The sequence below is a fragment of the Trematomus bernacchii genome, unplaced genomic scaffold (assembly GCF_902827165.1).
Source record: "Trematomus bernacchii unplaced genomic scaffold, fTreBer1.1, whole genome shotgun sequence".
Classification (NCBI taxonomy): domain Eukaryota; kingdom Metazoa; phylum Chordata; class Actinopteri; order Perciformes; family Nototheniidae; genus Trematomus; species Trematomus bernacchii.
This window is the reverse complement of record NW_022987589.1, coordinates 1,024,369-1,046,190: the sequence shown is the minus strand read 5'-3', so window position 1 is coordinate 1,046,190 and position 21,822 is coordinate 1,024,369. Positions and strand designations below refer to the sequence as shown.

Here is a 21,822-nt window from a genome sequence, read left to right as displayed (position 1 = left end):
TCCTCTGATTGCATTTTGCTAATTATTTATCTAATATATAATTCCATTTACTTGTATATAGACTATTCTTGCACTATTTCTATTTTATTTGTATTTACTTGCACATCTCCATATATATGTTGCACTGTTGGAGGAGCCTGTGACCTAAGTTTATCATTGACATATCTACACTGTAGCTAATGTGCTAATGACAATAAAAGCCTTGAAACTTGAGTTATCTTAAAAGGTCCCCTATTATACTGTTTTTCATCAATATATTATAGGTCTCAGATATATACAGAGCCTGTCTCTGATTGGCTCCAAACACCAAACAGATCATTGCAGCATCCCATAATCCCCTCTGTTTCAGCCCTGTTTCCAAAGTGCTGATTCTCTGTCTGTTACTTTAGATGAAAATAAGGAGCCCCTCCCCACGCCCCTCTGAGAGATATTTGGTTAAAAAGAACTCAATGGTGCTCTAGGAGGAGATTCAGGTGATAAAGAGGGGGGGGGGGGGGGGGGGGGTTACCTTGGTTGCTGATTGGCTAATGGTTACTCAAGCCAAAAACTCGTTATGACATCATAAAGTGGCCAAAATCTGATCAGCTCATTTTCAGACAGGTTTTTATATAAATGGATCAGGACAAAAAGAGAGAGAATCTTTGTTCCTGAAACTTTCAGAGTCTCTTTACACAGAGGGGACACATGTTTGATGTAGAAGAGACATGAAGAAGAGGGGACACATGTTGATGTAGAAGAGACATGAAGAAGAGGGGACACATGTTGATGTAGAAGAGACATGAAGAAGAGGGGACACATGTTGATGTAGAAGAGACATGAAGAAGAGGGGACACATGTTGATGTAGAAGAGACATGAAGAAGAGGGGACACATGTTGATGTAGAAGAGACATGAAGAAGAGGGACACATGTTGATGTAGAAGAGACATGAAATGATAGACAGAAGAGGGGACACATGCTTGATGTAGAAGAGACATGAAGAAGAGGGACACATGTTGAGTAGAAGAGACATGAAGAGAGGGGACACATGTTGATGTAGAAGAGACATGAAGAAGATGGGGGACACATGTTGATGTAGAAGAGACATGAAGAAGAGGGGATCGACCAATGTTGATGTAGAAGAGACATGAAGAAGAGGGGAACATGCTGATGTAGGAAGAGACATGAAAGAAGATGGGACAACATGTGACGTAGAAGAGACATGAAGAAGAGGGGACAATGTTGATGTAGAGAGAGACATGAAGAGAGGGGACACATGTTTATGTAGAAGAGACATGAAGAAGAGGGGACACATGTTGATGTAGAAGAGACATGAAGAGGGGACACATGTTGCTGTAGAAGAGACATGAAGAAGAGGGGACACATGTTGATGTAGAAGAGACATGAAGAAGAGGGGACACATGTTGATGTAGAAGAGACATGAAGAAGAGGGTGACACATGTTGATGTAGAAGAGACATGAAGAAGAGGGACACATGTTTATGTAGAAAGACATGAAGAAGAGGGGACACATGTTTATGTAGAAGAGACATGAAGAAGAGGGGACACATGTTGATGTAGAAGAGACATGAAGAAGAGGGGACACATGTTGATGTAGAAGAGACATGAAGAAGAGGGGACACATGTTGATGTAGAAGAGACATGAAGAAGTGAATTTTTGCATAATAGGTGACCTTTAAGATGTAATATTTGTGCGGCCCTCACCTCCGTATGAGTCGTGCTCCATGAACACGGAGCTGATGTCGGAGGCGGACTGCGGGGGGGTGGGCGTGTTAGGGGAGGTGGGCACGGAGGCAGGGGACTCGGGCTCCGTCTCCGGGATGCTCCGGAAGGTGATCTTGTGGGGCGGCTCCCTCTCCAGGGGCACCGGGTGGCCCTTCAGGGTCCCAGAGGTAGAGGTTCGGACAGGCCGGATCCCCGGGGACTTCAGGTTGTACATGGTCTTCCTGGGCTGCAGCACAACACACAGAACAGGCTGTTATCAATACAATACATTATCGCTTTAGAATGAACTGACAACAAGAAGGGGAAACAGACACAACAGGGATAAATGACCAGTTATTGGAAAATAATATAATACGGCAAATGATACACAGTGATATAAATATAGGAGAATAGATACACAACAGGGATTTAATGCCACAATGAATGGAAAAAAGTATAATAATAAAAAAATTAAAAACATGTATGTAAAAATCAAAAAACTAAGAGAAATATAAAAAGAGAAAAATATCAAATTAAGATGAGAGAATTAAGATGTAAAAAACACACTTGATAAAACAAGGTGTTCTCTAAAAGCACTCTATATACATAATGTGGATGGATGTACGTACGTGATGAAAAATAAAACATACTGAATAATAATAATAAACTTACAGGTAATGCAGAAGACAATGCTTTACAATAAGGGAAAATAGACAAAAGAAAAAAACATAAAAACAGGAATAAAATGCCAACTTAATGTAAAATAAAATGAAAAATAAAACACACTTGATATTAATAATAAAAATAAGATAAATATAAAAAGGCGATACGATTTAGATGAGATATATGCATGAAATAAGATAAAAAAAAATGAAAAAGCCAAGGGATCAGAACAGTTTTGACAAGAAAGTGCAGTTTTGGAGAATATGTAAGTTATGAAAGACACTGTGTATATTAGGGCTGTGCAATTAATCGTATTTTAATCGCAATTACGATTTTGGCCTGCCACAATTACGAAAACAACATAATCGAAAAAAACGATTATTTTGCTTTGCTAGGTTGTGACAGTGCAACATATTTGATCTAATTTATTTTAGTCTAATTTATTTGTATTTATCATATTTATATATGTTTAGTAGCTTGTTGGAGTGCGCTCCAAAATATTTGTTGATCTTGTTTATTGGTATTTATTATTTTGATATATTTATATAAATGTATCATTTATTTATTTATTTTTGTATTGGTTTTTCAGTTGAATTATACGTTCAGGGTAATCAACAGTTAAAAAGATACTGTTCAAATTATTATTTGTATTTGTTTTAAAGTTCAATAAATGGATGTTTTCAAAGTCAATGAATAATCGTATTTAATAATCGTGATATCAATTATTGACCAAAATAATCGTGATTATGATTTTTGCCATAATCGCACAGCCCTAGTGTATATTGCTCTAAAAACCGGACTCAGCTACAATTGCTGCATGTCTAGCATTTGGGACGAATACAGAGCACAGGAGTGAAACACTTACAAATCGAGGAGCCTGCCTGCAGTGCCGTGGCTCAATATCCAGAGACATTTTGAACAAGTAGTCTGCAAACTCCTTCTCACTCCGGTTGTTCATCGGGTTCAGGTTCTCGAAGAACCGCTGGGGAACACACCAAGAGACAGACACATCTCATTCAGGATATATACACACATTAACAACAATTCAATGTTTTAAAATGTAGGATCTATGTGCAACAAAGAAAGAAAAGACGTTCATGATCTATTAGGGATGTAACGATATACCGAATATCGCGCATTTTTTTAAACCTTTATTTAACCAGGTGGTCCCATTGAGATCATCGATTTATTTTTCAAGGGAGACCTGTCCAACATGGCAGCAAGATCAGCAACAACAGATAACACAAAAGGACATCGTATTTACAGGGCTACATTTATTTACCTAGAGACATTGACAAGTACCAACAGTATATGTATATCTCGCCCTGTCAATAAGCCTCACCTTCTTGGCAAAAACGGTATTGTTTTTGAAGTGGTGGAGAGACAATGCACAGTTTGACCCACTGCTGTCACCCATGGACAAAGCATATCATATATAGAGGTGGCGTTAGACTTTTTCGCTGATCGTAACATTTCCGTCATAATCCATTATTACCCGTCGGGTCTGAACTCGCCACTAACGTGTCGCGCTGACACGGGGGTGGGGGGGGGAGAGAGAGAGCACGCTTGTGAACTGTCAACGTGTTATGCATGCCCACCGAGATATGCATGCACCTCGCGGGAGCGCGCACAGCGTAAAGCAAAAACTCCCAGACATTTCAATGATCTGTTCGGCAAAGCACGGTTTGGAAACTATATAATTTCCTTTTGGAGGGCATGCATACGGCAAAACCCCAGAGCCTCGCTGCGGGGAAACTTTGGCGCTGTTCCGAGTTTGTTCTACTTCGTCATTGTTAAAAAAGATATTCGGATACGCGACCACTGCTGTCCCAGCAACATCAGTAACCAGCAACATCAGTACCAGCAACATCAGTACCAGCAACATCAGTACCAGCAACATCAGTACCAAGCGAGAGAGTTTTTTCACAGCAGGGGATATTTGTTTGATCAAATGTAAGACTTGTTAAGACCCCGCGGGAACCCCTGTATATAGGAAATATCTTTGGAGTTCAGGGTCTATGAAACGAGTTCAGGGACCACACAGAGAAGATGGTAGAAGTGAAGCGCTCACCCGGATCTCGTGCTCCACCTTCAGGCAGTACGGCTGGTTCTGGTACTGCTGGATCTCTCCGGTGATTTCCGCCACTTTCCTCCTCTTGCTGAAGTTGATCAGCTCTTTGCCGTGGCGCTTCAGGAAGTCCGGGTTCCCCTCCTCCGTCTTCAGGATGTTGGTTAAATAGATACCTGAGGAGGAGGAAGAGGGGGTGTTTCATTACTACATTATTATTATGATGATGCGCCGCTTTCCCCCCTTGTACTCCAGTAGGACTCAGATGAGGGTGTTGCACTTTTTTTGTACATGTCATGTTTTGGTGTTTTGTTTCTTTCTGTCAAGTGGGAACTAAGTATTTCGTTTTGTACGTTTTTGGGTTTCTCTTATTTTCCTACGATACTATTAACTAAATAATTGTTATACATTAAGTTGTGCATACCATGAACAGAACAAATAGAAATGACAGGGTATATGCAGGAATCCTGAAGTCAAATTTAATACATTTTAAGACCTTTTTTAAGACCTTTTTTAAGGACCCTTTCCATACATTTTAAGACCTCATCGCCACTTCGAATTCTAACCGGTTACATTGGCGACACACTTTACCTCACATTTACTATATACAGTATGGATTGAACCTCCTCAATAAACTCCAACATATCCAGAACTCTGCTGCCCGCCTCCTCACCCACACCCGCTCCCGAGACCACATCACTCCCGTCCTCCAGAACCTCCACTGGCTCCCCGTCCGTCAAGTCCTCCTCATTTCTCACAAAGCCCTCAACAATCAGGCCCCCCCCCCCCCTACCCTCCCTCACAGACCTGCTGCACCACCACACCCCTTCCCGCTGCCTCCCTCATCAGAAGCCAACCTCCTATCCATCCCCACCGGCATCAATCACCGGACCTGGGGGACAGACAGAGCCTTCTCTCCGTCGCTGCCCCCTCCCTCTGGAAACTCACGTCCCACAACCCATCAGAGACTGCACTGACCTCACCAGCTTCAAAAAACTCACCTCTCTTTCAATCTGGCTTTTAATGTGTGGATTGTTTTTGTATTGCTGCTTGATTTTAAATTTGACTTTAACTATATATATTTATTTGTTGTTCTTTTCTTTTTCTTTGTTCCCAAGAGACGCAAACTTGCATTTCCCCATAACGATGTTGTTTAACAACGGCGTAAACGGACCTCCGCGCGCTATCAAGCAGTGAGCGTGCGATTGTCCTGTTCAGATGACGTCGAAATCCAACGGGATGCCATAAATAAACTACACAGAATCACACTACACCCTACGCAATGATTAAATTCAGGGACAGACTGTAGAATACAACCTCTTTGGACCATTTATATACTTATTGAAAACAACTACCCAAATGTAATACCTTGGAAAATGCCGTTCTAATACTTTTTAATAGCCTTCATTTTCGCTAAATTTGATTGATCACTTTTAAGACTTTTTAAGACCCCGCGGACACCCTGACATGAAGATGACGGTGAAAGCAGGGTCAGAGGTTAGGCACCACATCGTGGTCAAATGAAAATAAGAACGTACCAAAGAAGGCACACAGGGCGGGTTTATTGACTTGAGTTTAGCCCAAATATTTCTTAAAGTGGTCCTGACTCAGCTCCACGGCTTCCTCCAGGATCTTCCTCTTCCTCTCTGGTATCGCCTGTTGGTGCAGAAGAGAAGAAAATAAATTATGTCAGCATTGGGATTAAAATGCATGTAAAAAACTACAAACATCAGATGTGTCTTCTTAATTATTAATATTAAGGTAAGATTTACAACAATTAGATATTAAACAAGTTGTATTGTGTTGTCCCCTGACCTCGAAGGTGTGGTCCAGCCGGTACACGGGGACAGAGTTGATGGCGCTGACCCCTCCAGAAACACCCGTTGAAGTTGTTTGGCTCCTGGAAAACCTGCAGGATCTCGATGACCCGAGTACATCACGGCCACGCGCTCCTCCAGGTTCATCGTCTCCACCAATGCACCTGAGATACACACAGTGTTAGAAAAATGTCACTCGTCACCGGCTTGAGCTTCAATATCAAGATCCATGTATTTGTGATCCTCTCCAGAATGGAAGCAGTCATCACATACAGAGCATCAACTAGTTCCCTGAACAGTGTCCTTCACATGCTGATGTACAAGAGAGGGAGTTACACAGTCACAAGATGGAGGAATACCGGTTCTTGTAGGTAATCATAAATCCTGTCATGTACAACACACTGAGTTTTTTTCTCCAAATTCTGTCTTTTTCTCAAATTCTGTCTTTCTTTCTACAAATGTGGACTTTTTCTCAAAACTCAGATTTTTTTCCCCCCCAATAAAAGAATTTGGACTTTTTTTCTCAAAACATCTAAAATTCAGACTTTTTTTCTCAAATTCAAAAAATTCTGTCTTTTTTTCGGAAAATCTCAAGATTCTGACTTTTTCTCAAAATTCTGACTTTTTCTCAAAACTGATTTTTTTCCCCCAAAATTCTGACTTTTTTCTCCAAATTCTAAATTATTTCTAAAAATCCCAAATTCTGTCTTTTTCTCAAAATTCTGTCTTTGTCTACAAATGTGGACTTTTTTCTCAAAACTCTGATTTTTTCCCCCCAAATAAAAGAATTCGGACATTTTTCTCAACACTCTAAAAATTCAGACTTTTTTTCTCAAATTCCTAAACATTCTGTATTTTTTCGAAAAAATCTCAAAATTCTGACTTTCTCCCAAATTCGGACTCTTTTTTCTCAAAATGTCAACATTTTGACTTTTTTCTCAAACTTCTGTCTTTTTCTGAATACTTAAAAATGTTACATGCTTGTCATATGTCTATCTCCATAGAGGATGAATCATCATGGTTAATCACATAGCTATCATATGCCTCAAACATTCCTGATACTCTTCTAGGTAATCATACATCCTGTCCATGTTCACAGCTACAGTGGGATACCTTTGTTATCATGTGGACTCTGATATTGGAAGAGGACATTCAGTGTTTTCCCAAACACAAAGGTACAGGTGTGAGATGATGGTCTGATTTAGACTGAAGATAAAGAGGTGAGTGTGTGGTGTGTGTGTGTGGACTCACTTCTCGAACCACAGCGTGAGGTTGGTGGTGTGGCGGGATCATACGCCGCAGGTTCGGGGAGTTTCTTCTCTTGTCCTCTTTGGTCCAAACGCTGCCCACCAACTCTGAGGGACGCACCGCTCTGAGGTAGAGGAGGAAGAGGAGTAGGAGGGAAGAGGAGGGGTTTATCTTACAGACAGGCTTTAAGCAACAATTTCATCGTAACCAGAAATGGTTAAAAAAAATTTCACTCTGCAGGCAGATTATTGTATTTATCTGTACAAACTAAATAACAGTGTTTGTATAATAATATTAATAAAAAGTTATTACAATTAAAATTAAAATAATCTTTAGACAAAAATTCATAATTAAAAAATCTTTTTAAAATCTTATAAAAAAATGTATAATAACAAAAATATTTAGGAAAACAATTAATACAACTAATCATAAATAAAAATCATTACAAAAATGTATAAATACAATTAAAAAAGTTAATTATTTTCCTTAGGGAGTTAATGTAACTGTAGAAATATAATACATATTTATAAATATTAAAAAGGTCTTATAAAACAGATATACATACATTATTGTCACAGATATTTGTATTATTACTCAATTAATTTTATATTATACAATTTTTTGGGCCCTTTCAGCTAAAAAGTGTATTTATCATAATTATTATACCCATTATAATATATGTTTTGTCTGTACGCCCCCCTGCCCTCCTCACCTGTACAGCTCAGACTCGAGCAGCGTGAGTTGCCGGGCGATCTCGATGGGGTGAAGGGTCATGAGGTCGAAGGTCTCCACCTGCCCCGCCCGGCAGATGTGCCACTCGATGGGGGGGGGGGCGGCGACTCGAAGGTGATGTTGTGGCTGACGCCGTTCGACTGCGTCTGCAGCTTCCTCTTGATGATCTTATTGATCGACTCCACCCACTTCCTCATCGACTTTCCTGAGAGGGAGACACGGAAAGATAACTTTTATTATGTGTTGGGAAAATACTGAATGTCCTCTTCCAATATGAGGAGTCCACATGATAACAAAGGTATCCCACTGTAGCCGGTGTACATGACAGGATGTATGATTACCTAGAAGAGCATCAGGACTGTTTTAGGCATGGATCCTGAGATTGAAGCTCAAGCCCGGTGACCAGTGAGGTTTTTCTGACATAATGTAAATTATTAAAGATCACTAATTGACTAATTGAATAAAAATGAAGTTATTTTTATTACCTACTGTGTGGAGGTTTAGAGAAATGTGTGCATGATAATCAAATCAAGTTTTTAAGGGCTACTATAGGAACTGTAAATAGAGCTGATTAACATGAACATATTTATAAACTCACATGCTTTCAAATTTGGAGATTGGGTTGGTTTAAAAACTGTAGAATAAACGTTTAAAGTACAATAAAAATATGGAACGGATTTCAGTCAGTATTAAACAAGTTTAGAGAAAAGGTTAATCTGTGGAAGGGTTTGAAAAAGGAAATGAAAATATGGTTTAGATAGTAATAGGAAAGGTAGGTTTGACATTTTTCGGGTCAGCGTTGAACTAGATTTGGCTTTTTCTTAGCCTATCTTTTATGAAATTAATATATTATATTAGTCAAATATGTATAATAAATCATTTGTTTCTCAAAGATGTGTGTATTTTTTCTGCATCATGTATCATTTTAATCTTATGGAATTTATACGTAATACGAGTGAGTGAGTGAGTGAGTGAGTGAGTGAGTGAGTGAGTGAGTGTGTGTTGTGTGTGGTTGTGGTGTGTGTGTGTGAGAGAGTGTGAGTGAGAGTGTGAATGTTGTGAGAGTGAGTGAGTGAGTGAGTGAGTGATGTGAGTGGTGTGTGTGTGTTGTGTGTGTGTGAGAGAGTGTGAGTGAGAGTGAGAATGTGTGAGAGTGAGTGAGTGAGTGAGTGAATGTGTGAGAGTGTGAGAGTGTGTGTGTGTGTGTCTATGCATGTGAGTGTGTGTGTGTGTATGTGTGAGAGTGAGTGAGTGAGTGTGAGTGAGTGTGTATGTGTATGTATGTGAGAGAGTGAGTGAGTGAGTGAGTGAGTGAATGTGTGTGTGTGTGTGTATGTGTGAGTGAGAGTGTGTGTGAGAGTGAGAGTGTATGTGTGAGTGAGTAAGTGTGTGTGAGTATATGTATGTGTGTGTGTGTGTATGTGTGTGTGTGTGTGTGTATGTATGTGTATATGTATGTGTATGTGTATATGTATGTGTATGTGTGAGTGTGTGTGTGTGTATGTGTGTGTATGTATGTGTATATGTATGTGTATGTGTATATGTATGTGTATGTGTGAGTGTGTGTGTGTGTGTGTATATGTATGTGAGTGTGTGTGTGTGTGTGTGTGTCTGACCTCGCAGCTGGAACTTGCTGGTGATGTATTCCTCTAACCGACTCCTCAGCTCAGGATCGTTCTCAAAGTCGTAGAAATGATGTTCGACCCACTGACGGAAAACGTTGAGGACCCTGCGGAGCAAACACACATTTACATTACTTTCAAACCCTACAATTGGAGAGATGTTTTTACTGATTCAAATGTTTATTTTTTAGCCATTTTTGTCGATTGACTTATCACTTAGTCGACCGACTGTTTTGTAGGATTTTCTTTTCTAATTACTTGATCAACTTTGAATGAAACATTTTGCTAAATGTACTAGAAAAATCCAAGTTTCTTTATTGTTAATGTACAACTTTAATATCTTAAAGGTCCCATGTCATGCTTTTCTGGTTATTACCCGTCCCCTTGTGTGTTATGTAGCTTTTTCTGCATGTAAACGGTCTGCAGAGTCACAAACCCTCAAAGTACACCCTGTAGCGAGTAAAACTCTAACACAGAAAAGACCTGTCTATGCTGCCCCAGAACGCCTCGTTGGACATTTCTCTTTTTCCATTGTTTACTTCTTGGGTATAGTGACGTATTTCAGGTATAGTGACGTAACGTAACGGCTCCGCAGATTGGTCCAAATTGACCAATCCGCGGAGCCATTACGTTTGGACCAATCCGCGGACTTCCTCACACACACACACACACGGCGGGACGTTGCGAGGCTCGCTGCTGCGAGGAGCGGGACACTGTGAGCCGGCTCACTGGTGTGGGGTCGGCGAGACAGCGAGACACCGTCGGAACTCAGCCTGGGCAAACACACAAACTCCCAGCCAGGCTGCGGGTGTGTGTGTGTGTTTGGGGCTGGGTTTCGCTGTGTCTCGCTGTCTCACAGACGGCCACTGGGCTCACAGGGAGGGGGGGGGCAGGAGCTCCAACAAGGCGTTTAGGACAGAGAGTGAATACACATACTATACAGAGATGCTGTATGAGAAACCAATGTGAGTTTGGAAAATTGCACAATATACATTTATTTTAGTATACCTCAACAATGGAATTATGATCAGTAGAAATGGCCATGACATGGGACCTTTAAATACAGGGTTTAAAACTGCCCTCCTGGCACTGTCATTGTTCTGACTTCTTTGCATGAAGAATCACATAAAGTTTAATCAATTACAGTAGGAAAATTTAGTAATTTTTCATGCAAGAATCTCTTTAAAATAGTGGGATGGACATGTTTTAATATCATACCTATCAATGAATCCAGTAAAATATCTGCATATTAATCGGTTACCTGGAAGCACTTTTTTTATTTATTTGTATTTATTTCAATCAACCAAGAAATCCAAATAATAAACACATTACCTGACAAAGGAATAATGTAGAAAAGAGACATTTTTCCTATAAATAAGGTCTAAATTACACTTTTCTTTTTATGGTCAGTGTGTTTTCTTTGTTAGTTCACTTCTCAAAAGTAAGGACGTTTAAAAATAGAAACAGCGGGAAGGTTTTGTCCTTTTCTCTGTGTCTGAACAGATAGTAAACTCTGAGTATCCTGGATTCAAAGTCAACAGTTTGGACCACATTCAATTGTTTATAACAAGCGACCACCCAAAGACAATCTGCTTTAAGTTTGTGTTATTCAATGTTCAAACACTTTAAGATTTGATTTATAATGTGTGTTTGTTGCCTAATGCACACACTTTAAAGATGCTACAAACCCAATGACCGTCTTCATGCCATCTAGAGAGATTTATTTTGTGTGAGCAGAAGTCGTTTACTCTTTTACCTTAAAGGATTTTATTGCAGCTGCTCTTGATACAGAGAGGTTTTTAATGGTTCTTCACTTACAGGCTATTCTTGTGTTTTACTCCTTATAAGGATATATATATATAACAGAAATACTGCGGCTCAGTGAGGACGCCAGGGCCTTAAGAGGACAGATCCTTTGTTCTAATTTAAAGGGAATGAAACCTGCGTTTTACCTACAAGTTTAGAGACTCAAACTTTAAACAAAACCTCGTCTCAATCCAACCGTAAGGGTTTAATTCAACCTGAACACAACATTTTATCTAGTGTGAAATTGTCATAATTAGCATCTGAATTCAACATATATGGCAAAACATTATTTTTGTGAGATCTCTCTGACGACAGAAATGTAACCATTGAGTCAAAGCGGACATATGCACATTTTCAAACATTCTGTCCAAGCTTTTCTCAGTACAGACGCGTGACTACGAGCGCCTGTTGTGGTACTTTAGGTACATTACAAAATTCCGTAATTCCCCATATCATCTAAAACTGTACGCATAGCAAGCACATACTCCTGTTTTGTACCACATTTAGTGCAGTTGGTGCCCTTACGACCTTTAAAACAGGGTATGCAGGAATCCTGAAGTCACATGTAAGACCTTTGAAGACCTTTTTTAAGACCCTTTCCATACATTTTAAGACCTCATCGCCACTTCGAGTTTTAACCGGTTACATTGGCGACACACTTTACCTCACATTGACTATATACAGTATTGATTGTCCTTCCTCCTTATCTTCCAACCATTTGGACGCAGACTTGCATTTCCCCATAACCATGTTGTTTAACAACCGGCGTAAACGGACCTTCGCGCGCTATCAAGCAGTGAGCGTGCGATGTCCTGTTCAGATGACGTCAAATCCAACGGGATGCCATAAATAAACTACACAGAATCACACTACACACCTACCCAATGATTACATTCAGGCAGACTGTAGAATACAACCTCTTTGGACAATTTATATACTTATTGAAAACAAGCTACAAAATGTAATACCTTGGAAAATGCCGTTTAATACTTTTTAATAGCCTTCATTTTCGCTGAATTGATTTATCAACTTTTAATACTTTTTAAGACCCCGCGGACACCCTGGGTGTTTCTCAATCTCGAGTACGCTTGCTTGGTAGCACATGTCTGCCGAGCATCTTGCTTCAGAAGCGAGGCAAGAATACTTCCTGGCATTCGGAAAACAAAGAGTGGAACAGGCTAGCAAGTGTGCAGCTTTACTCGCGATTGAGAAACACCCCCTGTACTCTCTCTCCTCTCAATCAGTGATCGGGGGCGTTACTCCCCAGCTAATCACTTCGCCTCTATTCCCACAAGCCTATCATAGTGCATTGCTAAAACCTTTTAATCTGCTCTCTCCCCTTCCTCACAGTTGTCATTTCAGGTGACTCAACGCAGCCCTCCTCCTCCTCCACCTTCCTTTCTTCCAAATCCAGGGTCAAGCTTAAACCACTCCTCTTCAGACCGACCTCCATCAATCCCTTCATGCCTTCACCACCACCAGTGTCTAGACCAGGGGTGTCCTTTTTTCACCGGTTCGGGTTTTTCCCTCCCGAATGATATTCCAGCACAACGGGGTCTAATCGCCAAAACACCATTACATGCATCTGTGTATTCCCGGCAAAAAATATATATCGTTACATCAACGTTACGTTTCTCCTGATTGATCTGTGGTACCTGAGTTGGACCGGCTGCACGTACTCCTTCCTGAACCGCTGCAGCTCGGCCGCCATCGGCTGGTCTCCGTTCCAAAGCGCTTGCCGGTCCTCCTCCGTCGGCTCTGGCTCCGGGATCTCAATCCTGAGGAGAATATTATCAGATCAATCAAGACACAGCACTGAGAGATATCGCTCTTATGGCTTCAGGAGGAATGCAGTAAACCAGATCGTGTTGTGTCTGAAGTGTACCTGTCTATGAGCAGGGTGAGCAGCTCCTGTGGTTTGCAGAAGGATCGGTACGTGGTAAGAAACGTGCGCACAAAGTTAGGGTCTACAAATGGATAGAATAGATTAGATAACAAACCAAGAGACCCTACATCACAATGCAGAAATACTATAAAAACTATAAGAAATATCTGTTTACAAACTCTCACATAACTCCATGATATTTGATACATTTTTCCAGTCACTTTTTCATGCAAAAAAATGCAGTTTTTTCATATGATATAGACATTTAAAGATACCTACCTTGGACTATAAGAAACTAGGATGGAGATTATTTAATGCAGCACTATCCCAAATGTATGCATTTCCAAAGACATCCAAACACTTACAATGCTTTCTCAGACGCCGCAGTGTAAGTCCTGTTTATCCTTAATTCGTGTAAGAGTTTGGATGTTTTGAAATGTTTTAAATAGTGCATTTTAGTCATGTGTTAGTGAAGAAGTGAGCATAGACTGGATATATTAGACATAATGCTCACACAACTCAAATCTAGACTTCTAAAATGAATCCCTTATTTCTATTCTTTAAGGTGATGTCTTAGAATGTTTTATATCATATCATATATAGGCAGAGTAAAGTCGGAAAACCCTTTATGAATTAAAGTTGCAAAAATTGTGTTTTTAAAATAAAGACTTTGGGTCTACTTTTTGATTGTCTGTCACCGTGGAGGCATGAGAGAAAAGCAACATTTTCCTCAGGCATTCAAGGCAACATGTAGGGGAGGAACTGATATACTGATGATCATAGAGTGCCACAGTGACGTGTCCTAAAACCCGGAAGTAAACTCCTTCCGGTTCCTTTGTCAAAAACGCAATGCAATTTCTCCATAGGATTTAGGAAAATAGCTGGAAATAAGGTCTGTGGTTGAGACACATTTAAGAGACGGGTCACGTTTTGTTCAGCCGGATAATCTCCACATGTCTACCCTACTTTTATAATTTTCGAATCATAAATCTAGTCGCCAGAAGCTAACGTTATGCTATAAACGACCAACAGCAGGGTCGCTGCTTCAACGTCACGCCAACTTAAGATCCATATTCAAACATACAGATTCTAAATGGTACAAGTTGAAGCGTTTGTTTGAACAGTTTGCAGGAGGCAGGTACTTGCTTTCAGCAGAACAGGGCAAACAACTTAGCGGGAGTGTTTACGTGTTCGGCGTAATGACGTAAAACGGCCTCGACAACTTCTGTAGTCCTATTCAGCCACTTGGTAACAACCATCGTTTTTCAGACACGTCAACTCTTCAGAAATCACCAGTGGGGTCACTGCTGATGGATTTAATGTCGTAGAACAAAACGTGATCCGTCTCTTCAATGTGTCTCAACCACAGACCTTATTTCCAGCTAGTTTCCAACATCCTATGGAGAAACTGCCTTGCTTTTTGTCGAAGGAACCGGAAGGAGTTTACTTCCGGGTTTCAGGACGCGTCACTGTGGCACTCTATTCTGTGGTGAATTACTCCTTAATATTGAACCCTCCAGAAGAACAATATGTACTGCAGCATCTCACCAGCATACATGTGGTAGGTGAGCCTCTCTATGAGCTTCACCACGGTGCCGGCCTTTATGATGGGGATCCCCGTTTTGCTCTGCACTTTGTCCTCAAACACAATGTTCTCCTCAGAGTCCTGCACGGCGAAGCGGTACACCTCTGGCGACGGCAGCCTCAGAGGGTGCGCCTGCTCCTCGTGCTGCAGCACCGTGTCCAACATGCGGTCCAGCGTGGATCGGTACTGCAGCGTCACTAACCCCGCCATCCACGCCGCCTTCTCCTCCGCCGTCCGAGCGCAGAACACCGCACAGTTCTCGTCCTTCCCGATGAGTTCGAAGGCGTGCCGCAGCTCCGTGGAGTCCTCGCGGTCCACGATGCGGATCTTCCTCAGCACGAACTTCTCCTTGAGGCGGTACTCGGCGCCGCTGCCGGACCCCGGGAGTCGAGAGCTCTGATTGGCCTTGCAGCTGATCATGAGGCCGTCGAACAGGAAGTTGTGTCGCTCGTGTTTGGCGCCGGCCCGCAGCAGAGGACCTTCGAGGATGAACTCGCTGCAGCACTGGCCGATGTCCTTCCCCTCCCAGCCGTCGATGCTCTTCTGGATCTCGTTCATACGTTTGATGGCGAGCTGTTTGCTGCGGACCTGCCTGCTGTACAGCCGGTACATCGGCTCACTGTGGGGGGGGGGGGGGCGGAGAGTCAGATAATGCAGGAAAATCTAACTATTAACACAGTGCTTCTCAAACCTTTTTCAGTAATGTACCCCCTTTGAAACATTTTCTCAGCCAAGTACCCCCTGACCGACCCCGAACATTTTTGATCGAAAAAGCCTATATAAATAATTACAATATAGTGATGCATGAAAGAAAATAACGTTTTTATAAAACTGATTTTTCCAAGGAGTTTTTCAACTGAAGTAATATATGTTTAACAAACTAATGAACAAAATGATATATTGTGAAAAACTATAAAATACAATACACACATTTGACATGTTTATATGAGGACCCCCTTGATGGTTCTAGGAATATTTTATTTAAGATTGTGTTTTCTATTTAACTTATTGTATTAAGATTATTTTTGTAATCATGCATGGTATTTTTTTTTTTTTTAAATCTCACGTACCCCCTGCAGTACCCCAACGTACCCCTAGGGGTCCGCGTACCCCCATTTGAGAATCACTGTATTAACACACCGAAATAATCCTAAATATGTAAATAAATAAAGGGCGGTGGAACGGGGCAGCATCTGCTTTATGTGTGATAAGTAAGGGGGATAAAACAGATCCAATACACGGCCGCTGAATGCTCCAACGACATCTTTGTAAAATAAATTAATGTAAGAATTAAGATGTCTATCTTCTAAGGTTTACGACTTCTGGAAATCCATTTATTTCATTTTTCCTCCAAAAGAAGCTGGATAGTTCCTGCACACCTGATCAGAGTTTGTGTCATTTGTGGAAGATTTGCACAAAATACTAGTTTAACAAGTTGCCAAATACATCTTTACACGCTGTAAATTACTTTTTAGTTGCGTAAGATTGCCTTCAGTCATGGTCTTGTCTTTCAAAATTAAGGACCCCGGCGTCTTCATATTTTATTCTGTCATCAGTTAAAACCATGACGGCTAACATCGGCTGCTGCTTCTATGCATGTCACCTTTTTCTTTCGATGTTTCCATGAGAGAAACTAGGGAATAAGTGTGAATATGAAATAGAGCATTTGTACCCAGGTTTGCGGCGAGGCTGGTGCTTGGTGTAGATTCGCTCAACGCTGCACTGCAGGTTCAGCAGCGCAGTGATCGCCTGCTTCAGACACTCTCTGTCGTCCTGGTCCTGACTGCGCTCCTGCAGTTGCTGCAAAAAACAAATTGTTGGGAAAATACTGAATGTCCTCTTCCAATATCAGAGTAGACATGATAACCCTACGTAGCTGTGTACATGACAGGATGTATGATTACCTAGAAGAGCATCAGGACTGTTTGAAGGCATATGATAGCTATGTGATTAACATGATGATTCAGCCTCTATGGAGATAGACATATGACAAGCATGCTCATTTCTGACGTGGAGCTAATCTGAAGTAAACATTGAATACTGCTTTATATTCCTCCATCTTGTGACTGTGTAACTCCCTCTCTTGGATATCAGCATGTGAAGGACACTGTTCAGGAACTAGTTGATGCTCTGTATGTGATGACTACTTCCATTCTGGAGAGGATCAGAAATACATGGGTCCTGAGATTGAAGCTCAAGCCGGGGACCAGTGAGATTTTTCTAACACAAATGCAGGAAAAAACACTCATCAGATGTGTGGGTATATTTGATAAATACAGAAGACTGTAGGTGTCTTTAAGAAGCACTTATGCAGATTCAAGATATCAGCGCTGCAAAATCACATTTGATGTGACAGACATTTTTCTAGAAACCCTGAAAACCAATCATTTCTAAGTTAGAAGCATGCATGGTTTCAGACGTACCTGCAGAAGCTCGAAGTAGTGCATGCAGTGGTAAACCGGGACCATCATCAGCTGAGGGAGGACGTACTGCACGGCTTCTTTGAAACCTTCTGCAACCGCCTGCACACACACAAAGGGAACTGTTAGTGATGGACTTTATTATAACTTTCAGAACATCTACGAATATGCCACCGAGTAAAATAGGATCAAAAATACCAGGTACGATGATAAAGACTTGTAAAATAACCGTAAACATCTAAAAGAAAACTTGAACTGCAACTTAACTATTAGTTCTATTATGGATTCATCCGTCAGCTATTCTTTTACTTAATTGAGTTATTTGGTCCCATGGTCCTGTAGTGTACCGCAGATTTGACTGTTCTATGTTGTTGTAAGTTTTATTCCTTAATTTGATTTTAAACCACACATTTTATGTTGATGATTGTGGTCTTCTACTATGCAACATGTTCAATTTAATCTTCCACGGACACCTCAAGTAACCTCATCTAAAAAAAGTAACAAAGAAAGTCATCCATTGCTTCACAAAGCTTAAAATGACTACGTCAAATGTCAGGGTTAGGGGTAGGGGTCTTGTCCACAGCTCAAATAAAATCAGCCAATTATTATAAATTAGTAATGAAACCAGAGAAGAAAATGCACATTTAAGAAGCAGGAATTAAATAATTTTGACATGTTATTTCTTTAAAAAAAATGACTCAACCTGCCTAATCAAATATTAAAAGTAAATATTTAAAGCTCTAAGACAGAATACTGCAAAAAAGGCTATTAAAATGTGCATGTTTCAGAGTATAACTGAGACAGGAGGAGATGCAGCACGTTGGAGGAGGAAAGGCTGCAGGGTAACCGGAGAGGAGGCCGTCATAGTATCCATTTAAATCTCCCGTTCCCCTGATAGAAGAATCAATACTCCACTACTCAGACTCCACAGCACTGTGTGTGTGTGTGTTTGAGTGAGTGTGCAGAAAGTGTGTGTGCATGGAAAAGAGAAAGACATCACATGTCTGACGCAGGCTGATGGACAGCCGGGGAACAATGACCTAAGTTTAGACGCGTTATTGATACGTCAGCATCCTGAGGGTTTACAAATTGAGACGCTTCATATCAGAAGCAATGCAACACAGGAGCGATGCAATTATGAATCTTAAAAAGGCATTTTTGTTTTACTCATGCCTCCACAGTGAAGACAATAATACAAAAATAGAGTAAAACTATAAATGAAATGAATTAAAACTATAAGAAATCTTTAAGGGGTGTCAGAAATAGTACGATTTGTGATATAGACATGAAAACGCAATGGATTTGTAATGTTGCTGCAAAAGGAACTATTACTTCCATTATCAATTCATCTGTTGATGACTTTCTACATTTATGGTTACGTTTTGAAAGTGTCAAAAACAGCCAAAGATTCAAGGTGATGTCTTTATATGTCCAAAGGTATTCACTTTAACGTGATATAATAATAATGAAATAGCCTAATGCTCTAGTACACACGTGTCCAAACTCAAGGCCCGGGGCCAAATCAGGCCCTTGGTGGATTTAATTTCGGCCCGCAGGATAATTTCTAATTACTATTAGATCTGGCCCGCCGTATATTGCACGCACACCTTCACTCCATCCTGAGGGGTCTCCTCCGCTCAGAGCCTGACCCAAACATGAAGAATTGATGAACTTGCACACCAAGATGAGATGCCAAGTATCTGGCTTGAACTAGCATCACAGAGCAGCACACTGAGTTTACATGGATGTTTCCTTCTGCACTTTTTCTCTCACGACAACAGGGCATGTTTGGTTTGTTCTTTGAGGGAAATAGTTTTTTTTAAGCTGTTGTTGGCCTGTGGAAAAATGTAATCATAAGAAATGAAGCTGCAGATAGAGCCATAAGAAATGAATGCAACTGATTATTTAATGTTTAATGTTGTTTTTATAGGCAATCATTTAAGCTTTGTTAGTTCCAGGTTTAATATGTGCAATAAGTTCATTTCAATAAGTTCTGCAATAAACATTGAACCAGTCCGGCCCTCGACTAGTACCCATTTTTTTAATTTTGGCCCACTGTGTATTTGAGTTTGACACCCCTGCTCTAGTATGTGAACAAGTGACTGAATGAGAGGCTTTTTACTGCCGAGTTGTGAGAGTTTGTGAACGGACGTTTTCATATCGTTCTGCTGTTGTTAGCTTGTGATCAGCTGGTTAGCTTAGCTTAGCACTAAGACATGATATAGCATGGCTAGTGAGAGAATAACTACAATATCTTCCAGAATTGAAGGAAACACAGGGTGAGTAACTGGTATGTAATTTATAATTGTGTAGATGTGGTATCCCTTTATTGTCGAGGTCTACTTTTACAGCTGACGTTGTGTTGGATAACGTGTAAAAACCAGTCTCCACACGTCACAGTGCTGGCAGCCTGAATACAAACAGAGCAGAGTGAATCCAGTACAACATGTTCCCTCCTCACTGAGGTACAGACGCTCCATGTGTCGGGGTCCTTCTCCGTCTTAATTCACCGATTATTTTCAACATGAAATGCTTCTTGAGACACCAGCCTTTACTCTCCTCCCTCCCTCTCCTCCCTCTCCTCCCCCACAGGAGAAAATGGCCCCGCAGTGTGTGGCAGCCTGGGCTATTTTTAAAAGGCGATGTAATTTACCCCACAATGCCAGACGCTGCAGAGTGCTGCACAGACACATCTATCTGAGGGAGGAGGGAGAGGAAGCACTGATTTAAAAAGCCACCCTAAAATGTTGATTTTCAGCTTTAAAATCAATTATCTTCTCACATTTTAACTTTAGGCTCTAATGTTTATATAAATAGTTTCTTCTTGTATTTTATGTTATATCAGGGTATATGCAGGAATCCTGAAGTCAAATGCAAGACCTTTTAAGACCTTTTTTTAAGACCCTTTCCATACATTTTAAGACCTCATCGCCACTTTGAGTTTTAACCGGTTACCTTGGCGACACACTTTCCCTCACATTGACTATATACAGTATTGATTGTTCTTCCTCCTTATCTTCCAACCATTTGGACGCAGACTTGCATTTCCCCATAACGATGTTGTTTAACAACCGGCGTAAACGGACCTTCGCGCTATCAAGCAGTGAGCGTGAGATGTCCTGTTCAGATGAAATCCAACGGGATGCCATAAATAAACTACACAGAATCACACTACACACCTACGCAATGATTACATTCAGGCAGACTGTAGAATACAACCTCTTTGGACAATTCATATACTTACTGAAAACAAGCTGCAAAATGTTAATACTTTTTAATAGTCTTCATTTTCGCTAAATTGATCGATCAACTTTTAATACTTTTTAAGACCCCGCGGACACGCTGTATATTCTTATTGCACATTTTTACTTGTTTATCAAAATATTTCTATTAATTTTGCACATTTTCACCTGCTTATGTTAATATAACATGTTTTATTTTATCTCATTATTTTTTTTGTATTTTCATTTCATTATTGCTTATTTGAATATATAAATATTTTAAATGTTATCTTCTTTTTGCATATTTTTTGTTTTTAAATACGTTGTATTATATATTCTTGACTTTTATGTTAATACAAATATTTGTATTCTTATTTCTTTCATTCTTATTTCAAATATTTACTTCACTTTGTATTTTTATGTAAATATTTATTTTTCATCAGTGTACCTTGTTTGTATGTATATTTTTAATACTTTATTTTATCATTAAAATGTCTAATTTATCATAAAATGGAGCAACTTTTCCAAACCTAATTACTGATAATACATTTTTTTTAATTAAATAAAAGTACAGAACTTGTTTTAAAAGTCCTTCTGATTTAAAGCTGTGTTCCATGTGAACGCTGGGCCTCGCTGATCGCTGGCCTGAGAAAACACCAGCACATATTTCATCTTCAAAGGCTGGCAGACTGCCCCCCCACCGAGAGAAATTCAATGCTATTCTTTTGAGGAATGTCCAAATAAAACAATGTGAATAAACTGTACACAGGACGCCAAATATGTCATGACATGCCCTCAAACGATATCTGGAGGAATTCACTTCAAAGCCAAACAGGAACAAATATCCGAGCCCTGTTTGCTGCGTGTAAATACATAAATGACCTTATAAATAGCTTCGTATTTAAAACAAACATTTTCCCTTTCTTTTTAGATTTATGGCATTTTTGCTTTATAAGAGAGTTGACAGTTGAGAATGGCAGGAAAGAGGGGAGTGGGAGATATGACTTTATCTTTCAACAGGCGGTGGATTAGCATGGAAATTAAGTGTTGAATG

At 40.3% G+C, this 21,822-nt stretch overlaps 1 protein-coding gene across 1 annotated transcript in view; it reads right to left on the bottom strand.

Annotated features, from left to right (window-relative positions):
* Nucleotides 1-21,822, bottom strand: part of sos2 (son of sevenless homolog 2 (Drosophila)) — a 63,462-nt gene that overhangs the window by 7,878 nt on the left and 33,762 nt on the right. Inside the window, 20 exon segments of the mRNA XM_034129006.1 lie at nucleotides 1,702-1,948; nucleotides 3,230-3,346; nucleotides 4,436-4,608; nucleotide 5,894; nucleotides 5,971-6,012; nucleotides 6,014-6,088; nucleotides 6,248-6,313; nucleotides 6,315-6,365; nucleotides 6,367-6,413; nucleotides 6,780-6,781; nucleotides 7,501-7,535; nucleotides 7,537-7,621; nucleotides 8,210-8,328; nucleotides 8,331-8,434; nucleotides 9,846-9,958; nucleotides 13,313-13,435; nucleotides 13,543-13,624; nucleotides 15,091-15,746; nucleotides 16,800-16,927; nucleotides 17,551-17,649. Of these exon segments, the coding sequence (XP_033984897.1) occupies nucleotides 1,702-1,948; nucleotides 3,230-3,346; nucleotides 4,436-4,608; nucleotide 5,894; nucleotides 5,971-6,012; nucleotides 6,014-6,088; nucleotides 6,248-6,313; nucleotides 6,315-6,365; nucleotides 6,367-6,413; nucleotides 6,780-6,781; nucleotides 7,501-7,535; nucleotides 7,537-7,621; nucleotides 8,210-8,328; nucleotides 8,331-8,434; nucleotides 9,846-9,958; nucleotides 13,313-13,435; nucleotides 13,543-13,624; nucleotides 15,091-15,746; nucleotides 16,800-16,927; nucleotides 17,551-17,649 (2,365 nt within the window).